This window comes from Callospermophilus lateralis, chromosome 4 (genome assembly GCF_048772815.1).
Source record: "Callospermophilus lateralis isolate mCalLat2 chromosome 4, mCalLat2.hap1, whole genome shotgun sequence".
NCBI lineage: Eukaryota > Metazoa > Chordata > Mammalia > Rodentia > Sciuridae > Callospermophilus > Callospermophilus lateralis.
Window position 1 is genome coordinate 93,523,472 of NC_135308.1, and position 18,635 is coordinate 93,542,106.

The 18,635-nt window shown below is 39.2% G+C and overlaps 1 protein-coding gene across 1 annotated transcript in view; it reads right to left on the reverse strand.

The window, feature by feature from the left end:
• The window catches only part of Tm7sf3 (transmembrane 7 superfamily member 3), a 37,611-nt gene extending 20,686 nt beyond the window's left edge, over window positions 1–16,925 (reverse strand). Inside the window, exons 1-3 of the mRNA XM_077109288.1 lie at window positions 16,597–16,925; window positions 4,694–4,848; window positions 1,315–1,465 (exon numbers count right to left, since the gene is read on the reverse strand). Of these exons, the coding sequence (XP_076965403.1) occupies window positions 1,315–1,465; window positions 4,694–4,848; window positions 16,597–16,687 (397 nt within the window). The 5' untranslated portion in view covers window positions 16,688–16,925. The remainder of the gene's footprint in view (window positions 1–1,314; window positions 1,466–4,693; window positions 4,849–16,596) is intronic.
• Window positions 16,926–18,635: the final 1,710 nt, after the last annotated feature.

The following is an 18,635-nucleotide window of genomic DNA, read 5'->3' on the forward strand; positions in this document are numbered from 1 at the left end:
AACATTCCCTTTCCTTGATTCTGATAATCATTCGAATTCTACCTCCTTTACTACCTATCACTCCTCTCCTTCCCTTGATCCCTAAACTTTAAGCATGGCCTAATTTCCCTCACCTCACTTGCGCTGCTCAATCACTGTAATCGCATTTTCATCCCTCCTGTCTATGCCACTAAAATGACTCCCATTAAAAGCCACCACTCATGCTTTATTACTATCAGATGGACCCTTCTGGTCACTTCTCTGGACCTCCCTACAGTGTGCTATTCTCCACTCCTTACTAAGGCTGCACCTCTGAGCTCTGCTCCTACCTCCAAGACCACATCTCAGTCTTAAGCTTATTCCTCAGCAATTAATATACCCCAGGCACCAATGGTGCCTGACAAATAGTAGGAACCAGGAAAGTATCTGTCATTTCCCCCTAGATTTCTAAATACATACCTGGACAATTTCACTCACAGCATGGCTTTTCTTAACAGCTACTTTGCTGAGTATCTAACCTCACTCCTCCTTTCCAGGTCCATATTTTAACTGCCCACTATGCACTGTCATCCATATGTCCAACAATCCCATCTGGGATTCACTGCATCTCAAAGTGAAGTCATCATCTATTCCATTGCACCCCATAAAACATCCAATACAACAACCCTGTTCCTCTGCCTACTTCCATCGCTATCTCCAAGCTGTCCATATAGGAAGTCTATGTACCCCTCTAGTAATCCCAAACCACTGGTCATTGTGTCTTATCAATGCTACCTTCCAAACATCTCCAGACCAGCCCCTCTTCTCCACCCCATCTTGTGGCCTCAGCTCAGATCTTCATTTCCTACTCAAGCTTTACTGAGTCCTGACTCTGCTGTGTCTTCTCCAATACACTCCCAACACCGGCTCCAGGGTTAGCTTTCCAAGATGAAATGGACCCCATCATTCCTCTGCCTGGAAACTCTATGCTTCCTTAGAACGGACCTCAGGATAGAATGCAAACTTCATGCTGTATAAGGCCCTTTGCACTCTGGTTCCAGCCACACCCACTTGCCACACTCCTCCTTCAAAACATTAAGCTCACTACTGCTTCCTCAACTTAGAAGAATCAACTAAATTCTGTGTCTTGCCTTTCTGTTTCTGCTTTTCCAAGAGTTCCTTAAATATACTCTCCCCATCACCACCCAAGCTTTCACTCATCATGCTAATTTTGAGCTCCTTTGCTATTAAAATATTTCTGATTAAATAGCACTTATAACAAGCAATCATAATAGGATAATTTTCCCAAATACATCCCATATTCCATATAGTAATAGAGAATCAAAGACAGGTTACCTCTTTCTGAGTAAGAGAGTGGAATGGCCACATTTTGAACAGGCTCAGCATCTGTAGTTTCCAAATACCAAGTGCACATACTCTGCTCTGGTCTAAGAATAAAAACCAGTCCTTTGTCATTGCCTGTTCCTGAGGTATTGGGAAGGAGAGTCTGCAATTAGGAAGAAAAGTCACCATGAATAGGAAGTTGAGCAAAAGACACAGAATTGATCCAGTATGCAAGGCCTATTCCAAATACACTCAAACGAAAAATGGGGGACGGGGAGGAACCAGCCCTTCCTTAAATAATTAAGAAATTCTTTTCATCCCTACATCTCACATCTACAAATAGAATTCTTTAAAATGCACTATTGTTTTAGTCAGTTTGGGCTGCTATAACAAAGTACCATAGATTGGGTTGTATATAAAGAATAAAAATTTATTTCTTATAGTTCCAGAAGCTGGAAATCTGAGAACAGAGTGCCAGCATGGTTAAGTTCAAGTGAGAACTCTCTTCCAGGCTGCAAACTGCCAACCTCTGGCTGCATCCTCACACAGCAGAAGGGGCACCTCTTGTACAAGGGCACCAATTCCACGTATGAGGACTCTGCTCTTAGGACCTAACACTTTCCACAGGACCCACTTCCTAATACCAAGACACCAGGAATTAGGATTTCAACATATGAATTTGGAGAGGACATATTCACTCCGTAACAAAAATCTTTGATCAGGAATTGCACAATAGATTTTACAAGCATTTTGATTCACCTGAGTTAAAATTTACTAAGACGATAAAGATATATAAATCCCAACCCAAAGGAGTTCAGTTTCTAGAAACCCTTTTGTAACTAAGTTGTAACTAACATATTATAAACTTCACATGAAGTATATCATTTGAAAAGTTTTGATACATGCAGACACCTGTGAAACCATCACCAATTCAAAACAATGAATATATGCAGGACTTCCAAAAAGTTTCCTGTGCCCCTTCCCAATCCTTCCCCTACACTCCTCTCCCTCTTACATCCCCCAATCCCATCTGTTTAGGAATCTTCTTTAATAATAAAATGCTTTTTTTAATAATAAAATATTAAGGAAGCAAACTCAGAATGCTCTTTTAAAACGAAAAAAGCAGGGGACAGATAAAGGAATCAGATTCAATTTGACAAGCATACACAAAAATGACTCACATATTAATTAACTGTAAGGTCAATGGACTCCAAGAAACAACTGACTGTCATGATAACCCAAAAACCAACAGTTTCTAGGATGCAGGAAACAATTCTCACACAGACCTCTCATTTCTAGCTGCATGCAATTCTGGTCATCATCTTCTAAACAGTATGAATAGTAGAACTAAAAGTGGCCCAAGAAATGAAAACTATTATAACTAAGATTTTTCTGCATAGAATCAAGGCTCAAGATGCTGTTCAGCCAGATCTCTTTGGACATTTATTATGTCAACATTTCTTTATCAAAGATCTTTTTCCTCAAATGTAGGAACAGGCATCACAACTAAGTTACTAAGCTGCTATGAGAATTAACTATATGGAAATCAAACACAGAGGTTCCCAAACAGGAATCAGAGGGTTCCCTAAGTCTCCAGAGGCCCCTATGAAGTTGTATTTTGCCTGGGAGAGGGTCCACGAACAAGCAGTCTCTGGCTTCAAGAGCTTAAGAAACACAGATTTAGCACAAAGTATCCAATAAACTTAAATGCCCGTCCCATCCTCTCTATTGTCTTTGTTATCAACTGAATCCTATCATTTGTGACAACATGACAGAACTGGAGATCATTATGTTTAGTGAAATAAGCAAGGCACAGAAAGATAATTACCAAATGATCTCACTCACATACAGAATCTCAAACAGTTGATTTCACAGAAGTTGAGAGTAGAACAGTGGTTGCCAGAGGCTGGGGAGAGTAGATGGGGAGAAGCTGATAAGTGGGAAGGAAGTTACAGTTAGATAAGAGCAAGTTTTAGTGTGCTATTTGCCCAGAAGAATGGGTACAGATAATTATAAAGCACTGTTTGCAAAATCTAGAAAAATTTGAATGTTTTCACCTTGAAGAAATGATAGATGTTTGAGGAGGTATATTTAACCTGGTTTAAACATTACTCAATGTATACACGTATCAAGAAATCACATGGCACCCCATAAATACAAGATGATCAATGCCTATCAAACTGCATATGTACTGGGTTGAGACAGGTTTGTTAACCAAATTCCAGAACATTAGAAGATAGGCTTGGAACAAATAAAAAGTGTAACTTCACACAGGGCAAAATTCATTCATTAGTCTAAGGGTTCATGCAGGCCAAATATAGATTTGTGAAAAGTTACCATAAATGACTGACCCTAAAAAGTTCAAGTTAATCCAACTAAAAGCTTTCCAAAGTTGAGGTTAGCTTAAGGGGTTAGTGATGACATCTACAGTAGAGTTCTTAACTCTGCTGGATGTGCAGCGCAAGGCTGGATGAACTAGGTGTTAATTCCTTCATTTGGTTCAAAGCCAGCCTCAGCAACCTATCAAGACCCTGCCTCAAAATAAAAAATACAAAAAATTTAAATGGCTGAGGATATGACTCAGTGGTTAAGCATCCCTGGGTTCAATCTCCAGTACCTGTCCCCACCTCCACCCCCACAAAAAAGAATTCATTTGTTTGCAAGAGAGACTCCAAAGGATAAAACTGATCACATAGGGTTCTCAGTAAGCTACAACAAATAGCTAAACTACAATGGAAACACATTAAAATATATTATCAGAAAAATTATTTAAGGACCCACAAGAGTGAGAAAATGAAATGGTAGGAAAATTGAAGTGCAGAGAAGAGATATCAGGCACAGGACCCTCTCCCATGACCCGGCTCTCCAGCTCTAAGACAGAGGCTGGCACACTGGCACACGTCTACAATCCTAGTGACATGGGAGAATGAGGCAGAAAGATCACCAGTTGAGGCCAGCCTCAGCAATTTAATGAGATCCTGTCTCAAAAAATTAAAAGGACTGGGGATGTAGCTCAGGGGTAAAGCATCCCTGGGTTCAATCCTCGGTACCAAAAAAAGAAAAAGAAAGTACTGAAGTACTAACATCTGCTGCTATTTCTTAATTACTAACCTGACAACTCAATCTTTTTTAATTTTTTTCCTTAGTTGTAGTTGGACAGAATACCTTTATTTTATTTATTTATTTTTATGTGGTGCTGAGGATAGAACCCAGCGCCTTGCACATGCTAGGCTAGTACTCTACCGCTGAGCCACAACCCCAATCCCCAACTCAATCTTTTTAAGACAAAAGACATAAACATGAAGAGACATCAAATTCTAATGCTTATACCACACATAAGACCTAAACATATGGAAATGATATTTTTGCTGAAATAATTCTTCATACATACCTGAGAAAAAGAAAGAGTTGTATTCCGATACTGTGAGTGTATTTGGAAAATAAGGAAAGTCACATTACTTGAAATATGACGCAAAATAGCTTCCTCTGGAAATAGCCTGTTGAGCTCGAAGTATCTGAATTTCCCCACAGAAAATTCAAGAAAACCTACAATGGGAGAAACTTTTCATTATAATACTGTATCTCATTTGTAAACATCACATTCAAAAACAAATGCAGAATGCTAATTTAACCCTCAGAAAACTCCATGAGGTAAATATTGTTGTCTCTAAGTTATGGATAAGGACAAAGAAGCTTAAAAGGTGAAGCAGGGCCTGGGGGTGTGGCTCAGTGGTACAGCTCTTGCCTAGCATGTCCAAGGCACCCCCCCCTTCACCAGCACCAGAAGAAAGAAAGAAAAAGGAAGGTGGAGCAGTCTACATGAGGTCATTCAGCTAGTAAGTGGTGGAGCTGAGAACTAGAATGGATGTTTGAAAAGATGTGAACATCCAGGTGTGGTGGTGCACATCTGTAATCCCAGCAGTTTGGGAGGCTGAATCAAGAGGATTCCAAGTTCAAAGTCAACCTCAGCAACTTGGTGAGCCCTGAGCAACTTACTGAGACTCTGCCTCAAATAAAATATAAAAAAGGGCAGGGGAGGGCCAGGGATATAGCTCAGTTGGTAGAGTGCTTGCCTCATATGCACAAGGGCCTGGGTTCAATCCCTAGCACCACAAAAAAAAATGGGGGTGGGAGGGGAATGTTGCTCAGTGGTTGAACACCTCTCTATTAAATCCCTGGTATGGGGGAATGCTGAGAGCCATTAGCCAAGTAGGTATGACACTTTCCTTGCCAGCGTACCCCATGTTGCTTAGAGGAAGGACTCGTGGTAAAATGGACTTGCCTTGGACATTTTGCAGTGACATTGCATGTAAGGTGACCTTGCTCAAGAACCAGGGCGGATCCGGGTTTAGGGCTGATCAGGGTTTAGGGCTCTCCTTGGGTTTAGGGCGGTTCCAGGTTTAAGGTGTACCCTGCTGGGAATAGGGCGGATCCTGCTGCCTCAGGCATGCCTGCTCCTGTAGTTCTCATGGGATTCAGAGAGTATTTGGGCAGAGACCGTGGATGCCCCCAGAACATGATTGTAGAGTGTCGGTGTGAGATCGGGAATAAAGAATTGCTGTTTGAATCTACAAAGCTGTGAGTGGCTCATGATTTTGTGCCCAGCTAGACTGCGGCAGGGGAAAAGAAGGTGAACAATACTAAGTGCTGAGGATGAGCCCAAGACCCCAGAAAATTTTACATCTTGTAGGAAAACAACAATTCTCTTTGGAACAAAGTCTCCAAACTTAAGAATAAGCAATCCTCGAGGATCTTATCATGAATGTGCTACTATTAAAGAGTACCATCTAGTGAATTCTGAAAGAAGCGGGACTTCAACTTAATGCCAGAGTTAATGGCTGTGTTATTTTTAGGCTGGTTGCTGAATTGTCATAAACTTCAATTTCCTCATCTATCAAATGGGGTGTTTAAAACTAACTTGAAAAAGCAGGTACCATCAACATCGACAAAAATGTTTGTCAGGGGCTGGGGTTGTGGCTTAGTGGTAGAGCACTTGCCTAGCATGTGTGAGGCCCAGAGTTCGATTAGCAGCACCACATATAAATAAGTAAAATAAAGGTCCATTGACAACTATAAAAAATAAAAAATTTTTGTCAGGCACCCACAATAGACACTTCACATATAATTGTGAACCTCAGGCATTCTGGAAAAAGGAGCTTTTTGGTCATTTGTATTAGGATCAAGCCCAGAGTTCACACAGGTTATGACAAGGTCAGTTTCTCAACACCTCATCCAGAGGTCTCCAGACTGTCTACCTGCCCCTATTGTCTGGTTGTGTTGAAGTCACTCATTCTGTCTGTGGTCCTCTCTCAGCTGCATGCCAGTTCTTTTTCCAACCTAATTCTCAAGCAACCCACTAAATTAGGTTGCTTTTACTTCTGGGTGGCCCTGGATTCCCAAGGCAGCCCTACCCTCTTGTCAGTATGTATCTACATAAATAGCAGAAGAGTTCCCAAGCATTACATACCAGTCCTGGGGGTTCACATTGAAAGTAAGTGGAAAAAGCTTCAAGTTTAATATAGAAAAGAAGTTGATGAGAAAGGAGTTAACAAGAAAAACTGTAATTCAACTGAATCCCACAGTAGAACCATCATGTTTTACTTTAGAAGGAAATGAGAGGCAGTGGGTGGTGAAAGAAAACTCTCCCGAATTAAATAATTTGGACTGGAGCTGTAGCTCAGTCTCACATGTGTGAGGCACTGGGTTCAATCCTCAGCATCATATAAAAATATATAAATAAAGATTACTGTGTCCATCTATAGCTAAAAAATTTTCTTTTTAAATAATTTAACACATTCATGTCCCAAGAAGACCATTCAACATTTTTTCCCTAAATTCTAATACCCTATAGGAACCATCAAGAACAAAACAAAAAGTTATCATAAATGGCCAACCTGTAGATGGAACTCCAATAAGTACAAATGATAAGCCTAGAAAAATGTTTAATCTCTATAAATTTTCCACAAACTCTGTGATGCTGTATTACATTCATAACAATGTTTTTATAAAAATTGACAAAAAAGGTTATTTGCGTTTATGATTTAATTTCTCAAAAGTCCAGAGAAAAATTTAATAGTTGTAGCCACAACAGATGGAAATGGTATATTTTCTCCTATTTATAGAACAGGAATGAATATTTTATATGGATCAAACTACAGCTGAAACAGAGGTAAAGCTTTAGGGAGTAGCTAGGAAAATCTGGCTAGGAAAGTCTAGAAAATACAGAGAGTTTGTAGTTTTGTTTTTGTTAAAAGTTAATAGGAAAAACAGTTTTATATTTTCCAGACCTTTTCATCATCGTAGTTATTTTATTAGAAAACCAAACTACACATAAAACTAAAAGCATCTCAGTAAATGGCACTAAATGTGTCTCTGTTTTGCACTTTAATTTTGGTTCCATCTATCATCCATCTTCTAAGTCTTAAAAAAAAACCCATTCTGGAGGCTGGGGTTGTGGCTCAGTGCCTAGCATGTGTGAGGAACAGGGTTCGATTCTCAGCACCACATATAAATCATAAAATAAAGGTCCATCAACAACTAATAAAAGTATTTTTAAAAATACCCATTCTGATCTGTCAGATCAGAACAATATCAGCATCAGTCTGTTTTCCTAAAGAATTAACTGTCCAAAGTTAACTGTCCTTTTACTGTCCAAAGCCTGCAGCTCATCTACTATCCTATCTTTTCTAGTTTCATTTTTGGTTTTCCCTTTTTAAAATCCTTTTCCCCATTTGGCAAATGTTCATGAAGTACTTATGAAATAGTCTCTCTGGCTATCAGGCATTGTAAATGAAACTGAAAGAAGCAAATTAAAAAAAAATTATCTAAAACTCTGTCATTAAAACTTAGATTTGCCCTTCAACACATTTTAGAATGTCTACGCCCAAAACACGGACCTCGAACCAGAACAGTACAGGCTTTAAAGCCCTGGAAGAGATTGAAGCTGTCATTAGTGAAATCTTAATGGTAAACTACCCCTCACCTTTTTCTTTATTCTATCACCCAGGGGCAAGCATGAATCACCAGAGTTAGACAAACTTCAGAAAGACAGGAAAGAAACACAGGACCATGGAAATTTAAATATATCTTTAACAACTGGTGACTTGACTTAAAAGCAGGTAGGTTAAGTTACTTTGCTTTATGTGTTTCCTTATTTTTCTAAATTTCTATGGTGATCATGAGTTGTTCTTATCCAAAGGAATTTCATGATTGGAAAAAAAAGGCTTCCTGGCACTCGAAAGTATAAGATCAATCCCTGAATCTACAATTTTATTTATTCATTTATTTTAGAATTTTCAATGCCTTTATTAGTGCATTGTAATTATACACAATAGCTGGGTTCATTTGGACATAATCAAACATGCATGGAATTTAATTTGCTCCATTTCAGTTCCTAGGGCCTCCTCTTTCTTTCCCCTCCTCCCTCCCCCCATTTTCCTTCTTCTACTCCACTGATCTTCCTTCTATTTATTTATCTATTTTTAATTGGTGCTTTATAGATATACATAAAGGCGAAATTCACTGTGGTATATTTATTTATACATGTATACAGTGTAATTTTATCAAATCCATTTCATGTTTCTGCCCCTTTCCCAACCCTCCTGTATCCCCTCAATCTCCTTCTTACATTTTAAATTCTTAAAAAAAAAAAAAAAATGCCTGGGTTCATTGCCCAACACTGGAGGGGGAGAGGGGAAGGACACACAATAAACAAACTTATCGTTTATTTTTCCCTTAAAACAAATATTTTTAGATACTATATAATCTTTATTTTTAAAATGTATAAAATACAACACATTATTCATAAATCATCACTCAGTTTGGCATACAATTGTTCCTCAGCATCCACAAAGGAAGGGCCCAGAATCTCCAAATATACCAAAATATGCACATGCTCACATCCCTTACATTAAAAGGTGTAGTGTTTGCATATAACACATGCACGACCTCCTGTATACTTTAAGTCATCTTTGGACTGCTTATAAACCTAATACAATATGGATGTTACGTAAATAGTTGTTATACTGTATTGCGTAGGAAATGACAAGAAAAGTTTAGTACAGGGGCAATGTTTTCAAATGAAAATGGAAAATCATTAGCAATTGGTTGAATCCATGGATGCAAAACCTATGGAGGATATGGAGGGGTATCTTAGGACTTAGGTAGACAGCAGCATGTGCATCTCCACATATATGGAGGGAAAAGATATAAATGTTTGGCGCAGCCCATTTAATAGGTTTTAATACTTTTCCATATCAACATCATTCTAGGTGTTTCATTCTTAAAGTTCTCCAGTATTCTATTCTGCATATGTAATATAATTAGTCAACCAAACTCCAAATAATGAACCCAAAGACTGTTATTCCAATACAAATTAAAAAATAAAATAGTTCTATTTTGTGACAGTGTGTCCTAGAAAGCACTAAGTCAGGCAATCAACTTACGTGAGATTTCTCCTATGACAGCATAACAGATGGCCTTTGATCCTAAATGGTTAAACTGTATCTAAGACTTACTCTACTCTTAGAAAATTCAAAAATGAAAACAAACAGCCCAGCAAGGCACAGTGGTGCACACCTATATCTCCAGTGGCTGGGTGGCTGAGGCAGGAGGATCACAAGTTCAAAGCCAGCCTCAGAAATTTAGCAAGATCCTGTCTCAAAATAAAAAATAAAAAGGGCTGGGGATATAGCTCAGTGGTTAAGCGCGTCAGGTTCAATCCCTGGTACAATAAACAAAACAAATAGCCCACGTGAAAATATGTAATGATCAGGACCAGAAAATTAAGCTACAGTCTCTTCTGACTTCTTCCTCAAGAAGTACACCCAACATTTCATGAAGAGTTGTAAGTTTCATCACTTCCTGGGTTTCCAGAAAGCTACAGCAGGATGATGCCTCTCTGGTCCCCATCCCCAACATGACTATAGCAGTGAACCAGGCAGAAGCCAGATAATAAAAGGAAGGGACACTATATTATTTAAAACCTGGTTACTTGAAAAAAATAGGCAGAATTAATAACAGGTATCTGTCTAGGGATATATTTTAAATAATTTTTTTTCCTTACAAGTTTCCTTAGTTTTCAGTTTTTTCATAGTGATCATGAGGTGTTCTTAATAGAAATAAGTTATAATGTTTCCTGGCAATATATGACAGTCATCTGGAGGTAAAAAAAAAACAAAAAAAACAAAAAAAAACTGATGTTTGTGATCCTTTCCAGTCAGTTATATCAGAATCCCTGGGTGCTGGATCAAACTATCAATTAAAAAATATTTATTAAAATAAAGTGCAGAGGACTGGAGTTGTGGCCCAGTGGTAGAGTGCTTGCCTAGCATGAGTGAAGCACTGAGTTTGATTCTCAGCACCACCTATAAATAAAATAAAGGTCCACTGACAACTAAAAAATATTTTGAAAAACAAAATATAGTGCAGAGAAATACCTAAAGTTTACACACCCATGAAACCATCACCTAAGTCAAGAACCATCATTCCAGCATCTCAGTGTGGCCCCTGTCAATCACCCCATCTTCCTTCCTTCCTCCCTAGAGGGAACCATGATTTAATGTCAAACACTAGGATTTGGTTTTGATAATTAAATGAAATTTACACATGAATTCTTTTGGTGTGGCTTTTTTTTTTTATACTGGGAATCGAACCCAGGGGTACTCTATCCCTGAGCTATACCCTCAGCCCTTTGAGATAGGGTCTTGCTAAATTGCAGAGGCTGACCTCAACCTTGCAATCCAGGTGCAAACTTGCAATCAGGTGCCTACCAGAGTTGTTGGGATTACAGGCATGTGTCACCATGTGTCTAGCTTTTTAAAAATCAATATTCTATTTGTAAGCTTCATTCCAGTGACTATAAATAATAACTAATTCATTACCATTGTTGTGTAATTCATGAAATTAAATACCACAATGTATTTATCTATTCTTTTAATAAATATTTGGAGGGGATGGGGATATAAGCTCAGGGTTACAGCATTTGTCTAACATGATGTAGGGCCTTGGGTGTGATCCCCAGAACCTCAAAAAAATAAACATTTATTATAAATAACTCCAAACATTTCCTATACATCTTTTGGTACATGTACACACAGGTTTCTCTTTGATAGAATCCATCAGAATTATCAGATAATAGGTATTCTTATATTCAGATTTAATAGAAAGCATTATCCAACATGCTTTTGCCAATGTATACTCCCATTAATGTGTGGAAAAGTATTGTCAACAGTCTCCCAAACACTTGGGATCATCAGTTGCTCTGCTGGATGTATATTGGTATGTTATGTTAATACGCAGTATTAACTGGGGATGTAGCTCAGCAGTACAGCTCATGCTTAGCATGCCAGAGGCCCTGGGTTCTATTCTCAGCACCAAAAAATAAAAATAAAAATAATAATATGCATTTCCAAAACAGCTAGTGATTTTTTACTACATTTTATTTTGCTTATTTTCTATATGGATATTCTCTTTGTGAAGAAGTCTGTTCATCTTTTGTCCATTTTTAAAACTGAATCATTTGGTCAGGTGCTGGGGTATATACCTACAATCCCAGCAACTCAGGAGGCTGAGGCAGGAGGATTCCAAGTTCAAGACCAGACTGAGCAACTTAGTGAAATCCTGTCTTAAAAAATAAAAAGGCTGAGGATGTGGTAGAGCACCCCTAGATTCAATCCCCAGTACTAGGAAAAAAAAAATTATTTGTTCTTAAATTTTAGGGGTTCTTTATGAGAACTTGCCTGTCTGGCAAGTGTTGCATAACACCTTGTACTTTTGTAGTTTGTCTGTTTCCTCTCTCATTACATTCAGATTATGGAAGTTTTAATTTTAATAAAGTCTCATTTCTCAAGTTTTTCATCTATGATTAGTCCTTGTGTCATTTTAAAGAAATTTTTTTCAAGTATTCCAAGATCTTGAAGATGTATTCCCCCTGTTAACTTCTGGAAGTTTTGTTTGACCTTTCACATTTAGGTCTCAAACCAACCTAACACTGATTTTTATGTATAGCTGAGACAGGGAGCAAGGTTCATTTTTCCATGTACATATACTTGAAATAACAAACTTCAGTAAAAACCCCACTCTCTCCCTACTGCTCTGCAGTCCCACTTTAATGTAAGTCAAGTGAACAAACATGTTTATTTCTGGATTCTCCCCTGGGTTCCACCAGTTTACCTGTCTGTCCTGACACCTTTATTATTCTGTCTAAATTCCTATCCCAAATTTGTCCTTCCTCTTCAAAACTGTCTTGACTATATTACAGCCCTTTTCATTACCACATAAATACAGAAATCAGTTCATCAATATCCACAAAAAAAAAAAAAAAAAAAAAAAAAAAAAAAGCCCCGATTCTGATGGGGAGGGCACTACAATTTAGGAAGAAGTTATATCTTTAAGACATATTTTTTGGTACCGGTGATTGGACTCACTTGCCGTTTTTTTGTTTTGTTTTGTTTGTTTTGTTTTGTTTTTTGAGACAGGGTCTCACTAAGTTGCTTAGGGCTTCGCTAAATTGCTGAGGTTGGCCTTGAACTTGAAGTACTCCTGAGTCCCTAGGATTACAGGAGTGCACCACCATGCCCAGCTAACAAAGAAAATTTCTTAATCTGTGAATTGGAGATATTCCTCTACTTTTAATTTGTCTCAAGAATGTTGTATGGTTTTTCTCTGCAGAGATCTCTACATATCCTAGTATAATTATCCTTAAATATTTAATATTTCCTGGTGCTTCTGTAAACTTTTTATTTTGAATTTCCATTTCTTGTTCTCTTTTCAACAATATGCCTATTTAAAAGTTCTCCAGGTGATTCTAATGTTCAGCCAGGTTTGAGAACTACAAACACAATAATAAGGGAAGGATAAACACATTTTCTCTTTATCTTTTTAACCTAACTTCACTGTGAAAATACTTTGACAGTTAAAAGGACATTTCATAATTTTTACAGAAGACTGCATTTTAACCAAACTACTTGTGGTTTCACTTCTGTGTGTTCAGTGCTTTGTCATATTTGATGCTCCAGTGCCTGGCACAGACAGCACATGTTTGTTAAATGATAAGAGAACTATGTAACCTCAGGCAAATAATTTATTATTTCCTCTGGGCTTCTGTTCTCTTATGGTAAAGTGGAGGTAACTATGCTACATATATCAGTTTGGCTGCTAAAAGTATCAAACAAATGGGAAAAATGATTTTAAACTATCCAACCCTATACTATAAGACATCATTAGCTTCCAGGCAGTCTTGGATTAGCTTACAAATAAACTAATGAGAAGATGCTAAACACACATAGGACATTTACAGAAATGCCCAACTCATAAACATCAAGTTGAGAAAGAGACTTCCATCTGGTGATAATGAAAGACACTGAAAAAGACGCTGGGATGAGGCTCGGAGGTAAACCTCTTGCCTGACATGCATGAGGACCTGGGTTTGATCCCCAGCACCACATAACAAAGAAAAAAGAAAATTTTTACTGAAACCCAAAATAATTTTTACAGCACAACCTGATAGAGATGGCATTTAATTTCTACACACAAAAAAAGACCTGGCAAAAGAAGACATGTACCAAATTATATCCTGCAGAAGTTAACAGGAACTTAACTTCACCTCTAAGCCATCTGGAAAAGGATTCATCGGAAGCATTTTATGAGACATAATTAGATCTTATGACTTCAGGAGTGGGAGGAAAAAAGACAGCACATCAAATGACATTACAGAGCAAAGGGCCAACATCAAGATGGTACACTTATAAAGTAGTTCTCCTCTACAAAGAAGTGGTTCTGCTTTTTCTGCCAACAATTTTTAGCACTGGAATACAAAGGGACTTTTTTTCTATTTTTCACACTCATCTTTTATTCTTGCCCAGAGTCCATTTTTCTTTCCAGTAATTCCATTCCAAGAAGAACTGCCCAATCCTAATAATCTCTTCCTTTCTTTGCCAATCAGGTCCTTATCTTGCAACCTTAAAAATTTCCAGCTTTTCCTAATATTTTACTTAAGTCTGCTTCATATTTCCCTCCATTGTTTGTGCTTTAACACAACAACGAAATTCTGGGAGGGATCTGTCAAATCTTGGTCTCAGTAATTCTCTTCAGACACACAGTTAAAAATAAAAATGGTTCAGCTACTTGAGCTGGCTACCATTCAAATGCCCCTCCCAATAGTTCATTTTCATCGTCTTCTAAATTGTTATTAGTCCCAAAAGTTAAAAGGAAAGGCAACAATGAACATACAACTTCTCACACACTTGTGAAGGGAACCAACATTTGCAACTCACAGCACAAGTGACCTATTGCTTTAAAGCATCATCCAAAGCACAGAGGGTCCACATGACTTCCCTACCAACTCCAATTACTATGTAATTTCATGAGAGTTAGTGGATACAAATCTAAAACAATAATGATATATGTTAAGGGTCAAAGAGACATGGGACTCCAGGAGAAGAGACAACTATTTAAATGGACAAATCACCTCCAATGCCCAGCTGGTCAGAGAAAGCACCTTCCTTAGACATTCTAGGAACTCAACCAGCCACCTTCCAAGGTTCATTCAGTATTCAGCCTCAAGCTGTGCAAGTCAGCTCATCCTGCTCAAGATGGATAAATCTTCCTAAACTGCAGCAGCTGCTCTGATCCTTCATTTTGTCCCATTAGAATCCTACACAGCAATCCAGCCATGTTACAAGAGGATCATGCAAGTCTTGAACTAAGGATTTCTTGATTTCTGTACTGACTTTCATCTGACAGATGTGGAGAATATCAGCTTTTATTATCAGCAGTTAAATGTCCACATACTGTCCCTTTCCTGCAGAGAATAATATTAACACAAGGCAAACATAACATTCTTTTTTTATTTCTTTTTTCTTTTTTTTGGTACCAGAGATTGACCCCAGGGCCTCAATCACCAAGCCACATCCCCAGCCTGTTTTTTATATTTTATTTAGAGACAAGGTTTCACTAAATTGCCAAGGCTGGCTTTGAATCCTCAATCCTCCTGCCTCCCAAGCTACTGGGATTATAGGCATGAGCCACAGTGCCTGGCTCTATTTCTCAACTTCTCTGTAAAGATTTCTAGATAGCAAATACTAACGCACCAAACTAGAATAAAAAGGTCTGGATAGCAACCCTTCTGACTCTTGCACTATCCTGGATCAACCACAACTTCTCTACCTGTTAAATGGAGATAGTATCTGCAGACTCAACCTTCCCTATTAGTCTATTTTGAGGGATAAGGAATCGCTGAAGGATTAAATGTAAAACACAAGATATTTTATTGGAAGGCACCTTTGTTGAAGTGGGAAGACAATGAAATTTGCTGGGAGACACACCTAGATTTAAACCCTGCCTCTGCCCCTACTAGCTATTCATTTGTTTAATGAGTGTCTTGGGCCTCAGCTTCATCCTCTGCCAGGTGAGGACAATCATTATCTGTGGAGTTGTGAGGATTAAAGAACACTGTATATGGAAAGCACCTGGCACAGGCTGCATGCAGTGAACATACCCTATTATATGTTCTGCAAGTAAATATAATTGCCCTTTTCAGTTTGGGCCTTAAGTCTATGCAAAGATCCTAGGATTCAGTTTGCACAAGGGGTTTTCAGAGATAAGCATGTAGGAGCACAATCACATTATTCAGAAAATATGTTTCAGAACTGCATCTTGTCTCTTAAGCTCGAAACAAAACCCAGAATGTGCCTAATTTCACGGAAAAAGCACATGATCATCAGCCTGGCACAATTAGTGCTTTTTACATTTTACATTAACAAAGCATGAGCTGTTGCTAAAACCCATTTCACCAAGCACATGACCTACGATCTAAAGTCCCATTCTGGAGTCATTTTTTTCTCAAACTCCGCAGGATATCAATCAATTTGAAAAGCGTCACGATTTCAGAATGCGAAACCAATGCAGCTTGGAGGACCATCAATCATAAAGCTTAATTCCTCTCCAAGCTTCGCAATCCGGAGCTGAGGCAGGCCACGAAGGAGCAAAGGGGCGTTTTAATATGTTAAAACCACAAACATGGCTGCTCCCTACGGGAGATAATAATGTCTGAAAAAGAGTTTGTTATCTCTTCCCGTTTCCCTCGTCTATTTAGGGGGCTGACAGGAAGGCCTCCTTCTTAGCAATGGGAGGAAGGCTCTAGTCTATCCGTGTCAGTTTTAACTCACAGCTCCGCTCTCCAACGCCCCCCAAGACCCACCTTTCTCGCCAGGTGGAAAGCCCCCAGGGGGATTCTAAGCTTGCAAAAAATGCAGAAGTAACTTTGGGTCGCACCAGCGAGGCACCCCACCTTACCCTGGCTAGAGTTCCCGACAGTCTCAGCTCCTCCGGCCGTACTGCGTTCGGATGCCAGCACCGCCAAGACCAGCAGCCGAAGAAGCCCCATTGCTGCCTGCAAGGACCCGCACCCGCGCAGCGGTCCAGGAGGAAGGTGGGCATGCGCGCCGGGACCCAGCAGCCTAGCCGGCACTACCCCGGGGCGCTCGCGTCGGGCGCCATCGCCTGCTCGGGGCACTCTCCGCGCACCTGCCAGCACCAGAGTATTGGGCGAGCGCCCCAACGAGAGGTTAACTCACGGGCCCGCGTTGCCCCGTGTCTCCGTCCCCAGTCCGGAGCGCTTAGCAGCCGCGGGTCCCCAGGCGAGGGCGGTGCTGGGGGCGTTCCCACGCAGCGCGCGCCCAGGAAGTTCTGGGCTTGTCTCTTCTTGCTTCTATATCTTTCTAACGCCGTTAAAAGGACAAAAATCGCTTTCTGTTGTGGCCTAACGTCCCAGACTCCAGTTTAACAGCCCTCTGGAAAAAAAAAAAAAAAAAAAGAAGAAGAAGAAGAAGAAAAAAAAAAAAAAGAAACAAAAGAGGAATCCGGTGGTCCTCTAGCCCGTCGTTAGATTTTTTTTGCAACAGTTGAAGATTGCTTCCCTGTAGCAATTGCCTTAGCAGCTAAATTTAAAGTTAGTATAAAAATACCAGGGAATGCCCCTTGTAGTTGTTACTACTTTCTGTAGTTGTTATTACGCTAGTTCTGAACACCACATCGAAAAATAAAGTTTCATTTTCTCTAAGCGAAATATCCTCGAAAACTCACAATCTTTACCTGAACTTCAGCTCTCAAATCTCATACCTGAGTGCTGTTGAAGGCACAGCAGTCCCTGCAACAGATGGCTCATGAGATGATGATGATGATGGAATTAGCCTCCAGGGGGATTCTAAGCTTGCAAGAAATCCAAAAGTAACTTGCATTACAGACTCAGTTATTTGGGGATGACTGCCCTGCTTTCTTTCCATGCTAATTAAATTTTTCCTGTATGTATTTTAATGAACAACTATTTCTAGAAAAAAAAAATTTGTTCAATTAATCCACTAATAGATACACTCCATGACAGCTACCATAATAGTAACAGGCACAACTGTTGATGGTCCAAATTTTCACACCTTCGTAGCTTATTTACTCTTCCACATGCCCCATCCATATATTTACATATGATTATATGTGTTTTCCCCCAAAGCTGAACTCGATCAGTTGATCCTCCCACCTGGGCCTACTGAGTAGGTAGGATTGCAAGTGTACACCACCTATGCCCAGCTAAGAGGTTTTAAAGATGAAAAAGGAAGTGGATTATGTAAGATATTTTGAAGCAGTAATCCTTGGCCACAATTATTAATAACAAGAAGAGCATCAGGGGGCTGGGGTTGGGGCCCAGCAGTAGAGCACTCACCTCACATGTATGAGGCCCTGGGTTCGATCCTCAGCACCACATAAATAAAATAAAGGTATTGTGTCCACCTACAACTGAATATATATATATATATATATATATATATATATATATATATATATATATTTAAAAAGAAAAAAAGAAGAGCATCAGTCCAAAGTTGAACAGTCAGTTGCTGGGCAGAGGTCCTATTATGAGTCCTTTTTATATAGGGTTGTGGTGGCCTCTGTGCAAACATCAGGTTCTGACAAGTCTTTTGTGATAATTACTGTTGGGCAATCATGCATAAGAATCCTTTTTCATAACTTCCTGACTTTATGAAGGCTGTTGTTAGGGTTGACACAAGTGAATCCATTTAGAATCTGAAAACACATTTTTTCACAACATTCAGAATCAAAGTCCATCTGCCTGGGAGCAGTTGTTTGAGGTCAACCTAGGTGATGTAGCAAGACCACATGAACAAAAAAAAAAAAGAAAGATAAAGAAAAGAGTGAGGGGCCTGGTGGTGCATGCCTATAATCCGAGCAACTTGGGAGGCTGCGGCTGGAGGATCAAAGACACCCTCAGCAACTTAGGAAAGCCCTCAGTAACTTAGAGAGACCCAGTCTCTAAATAAAAA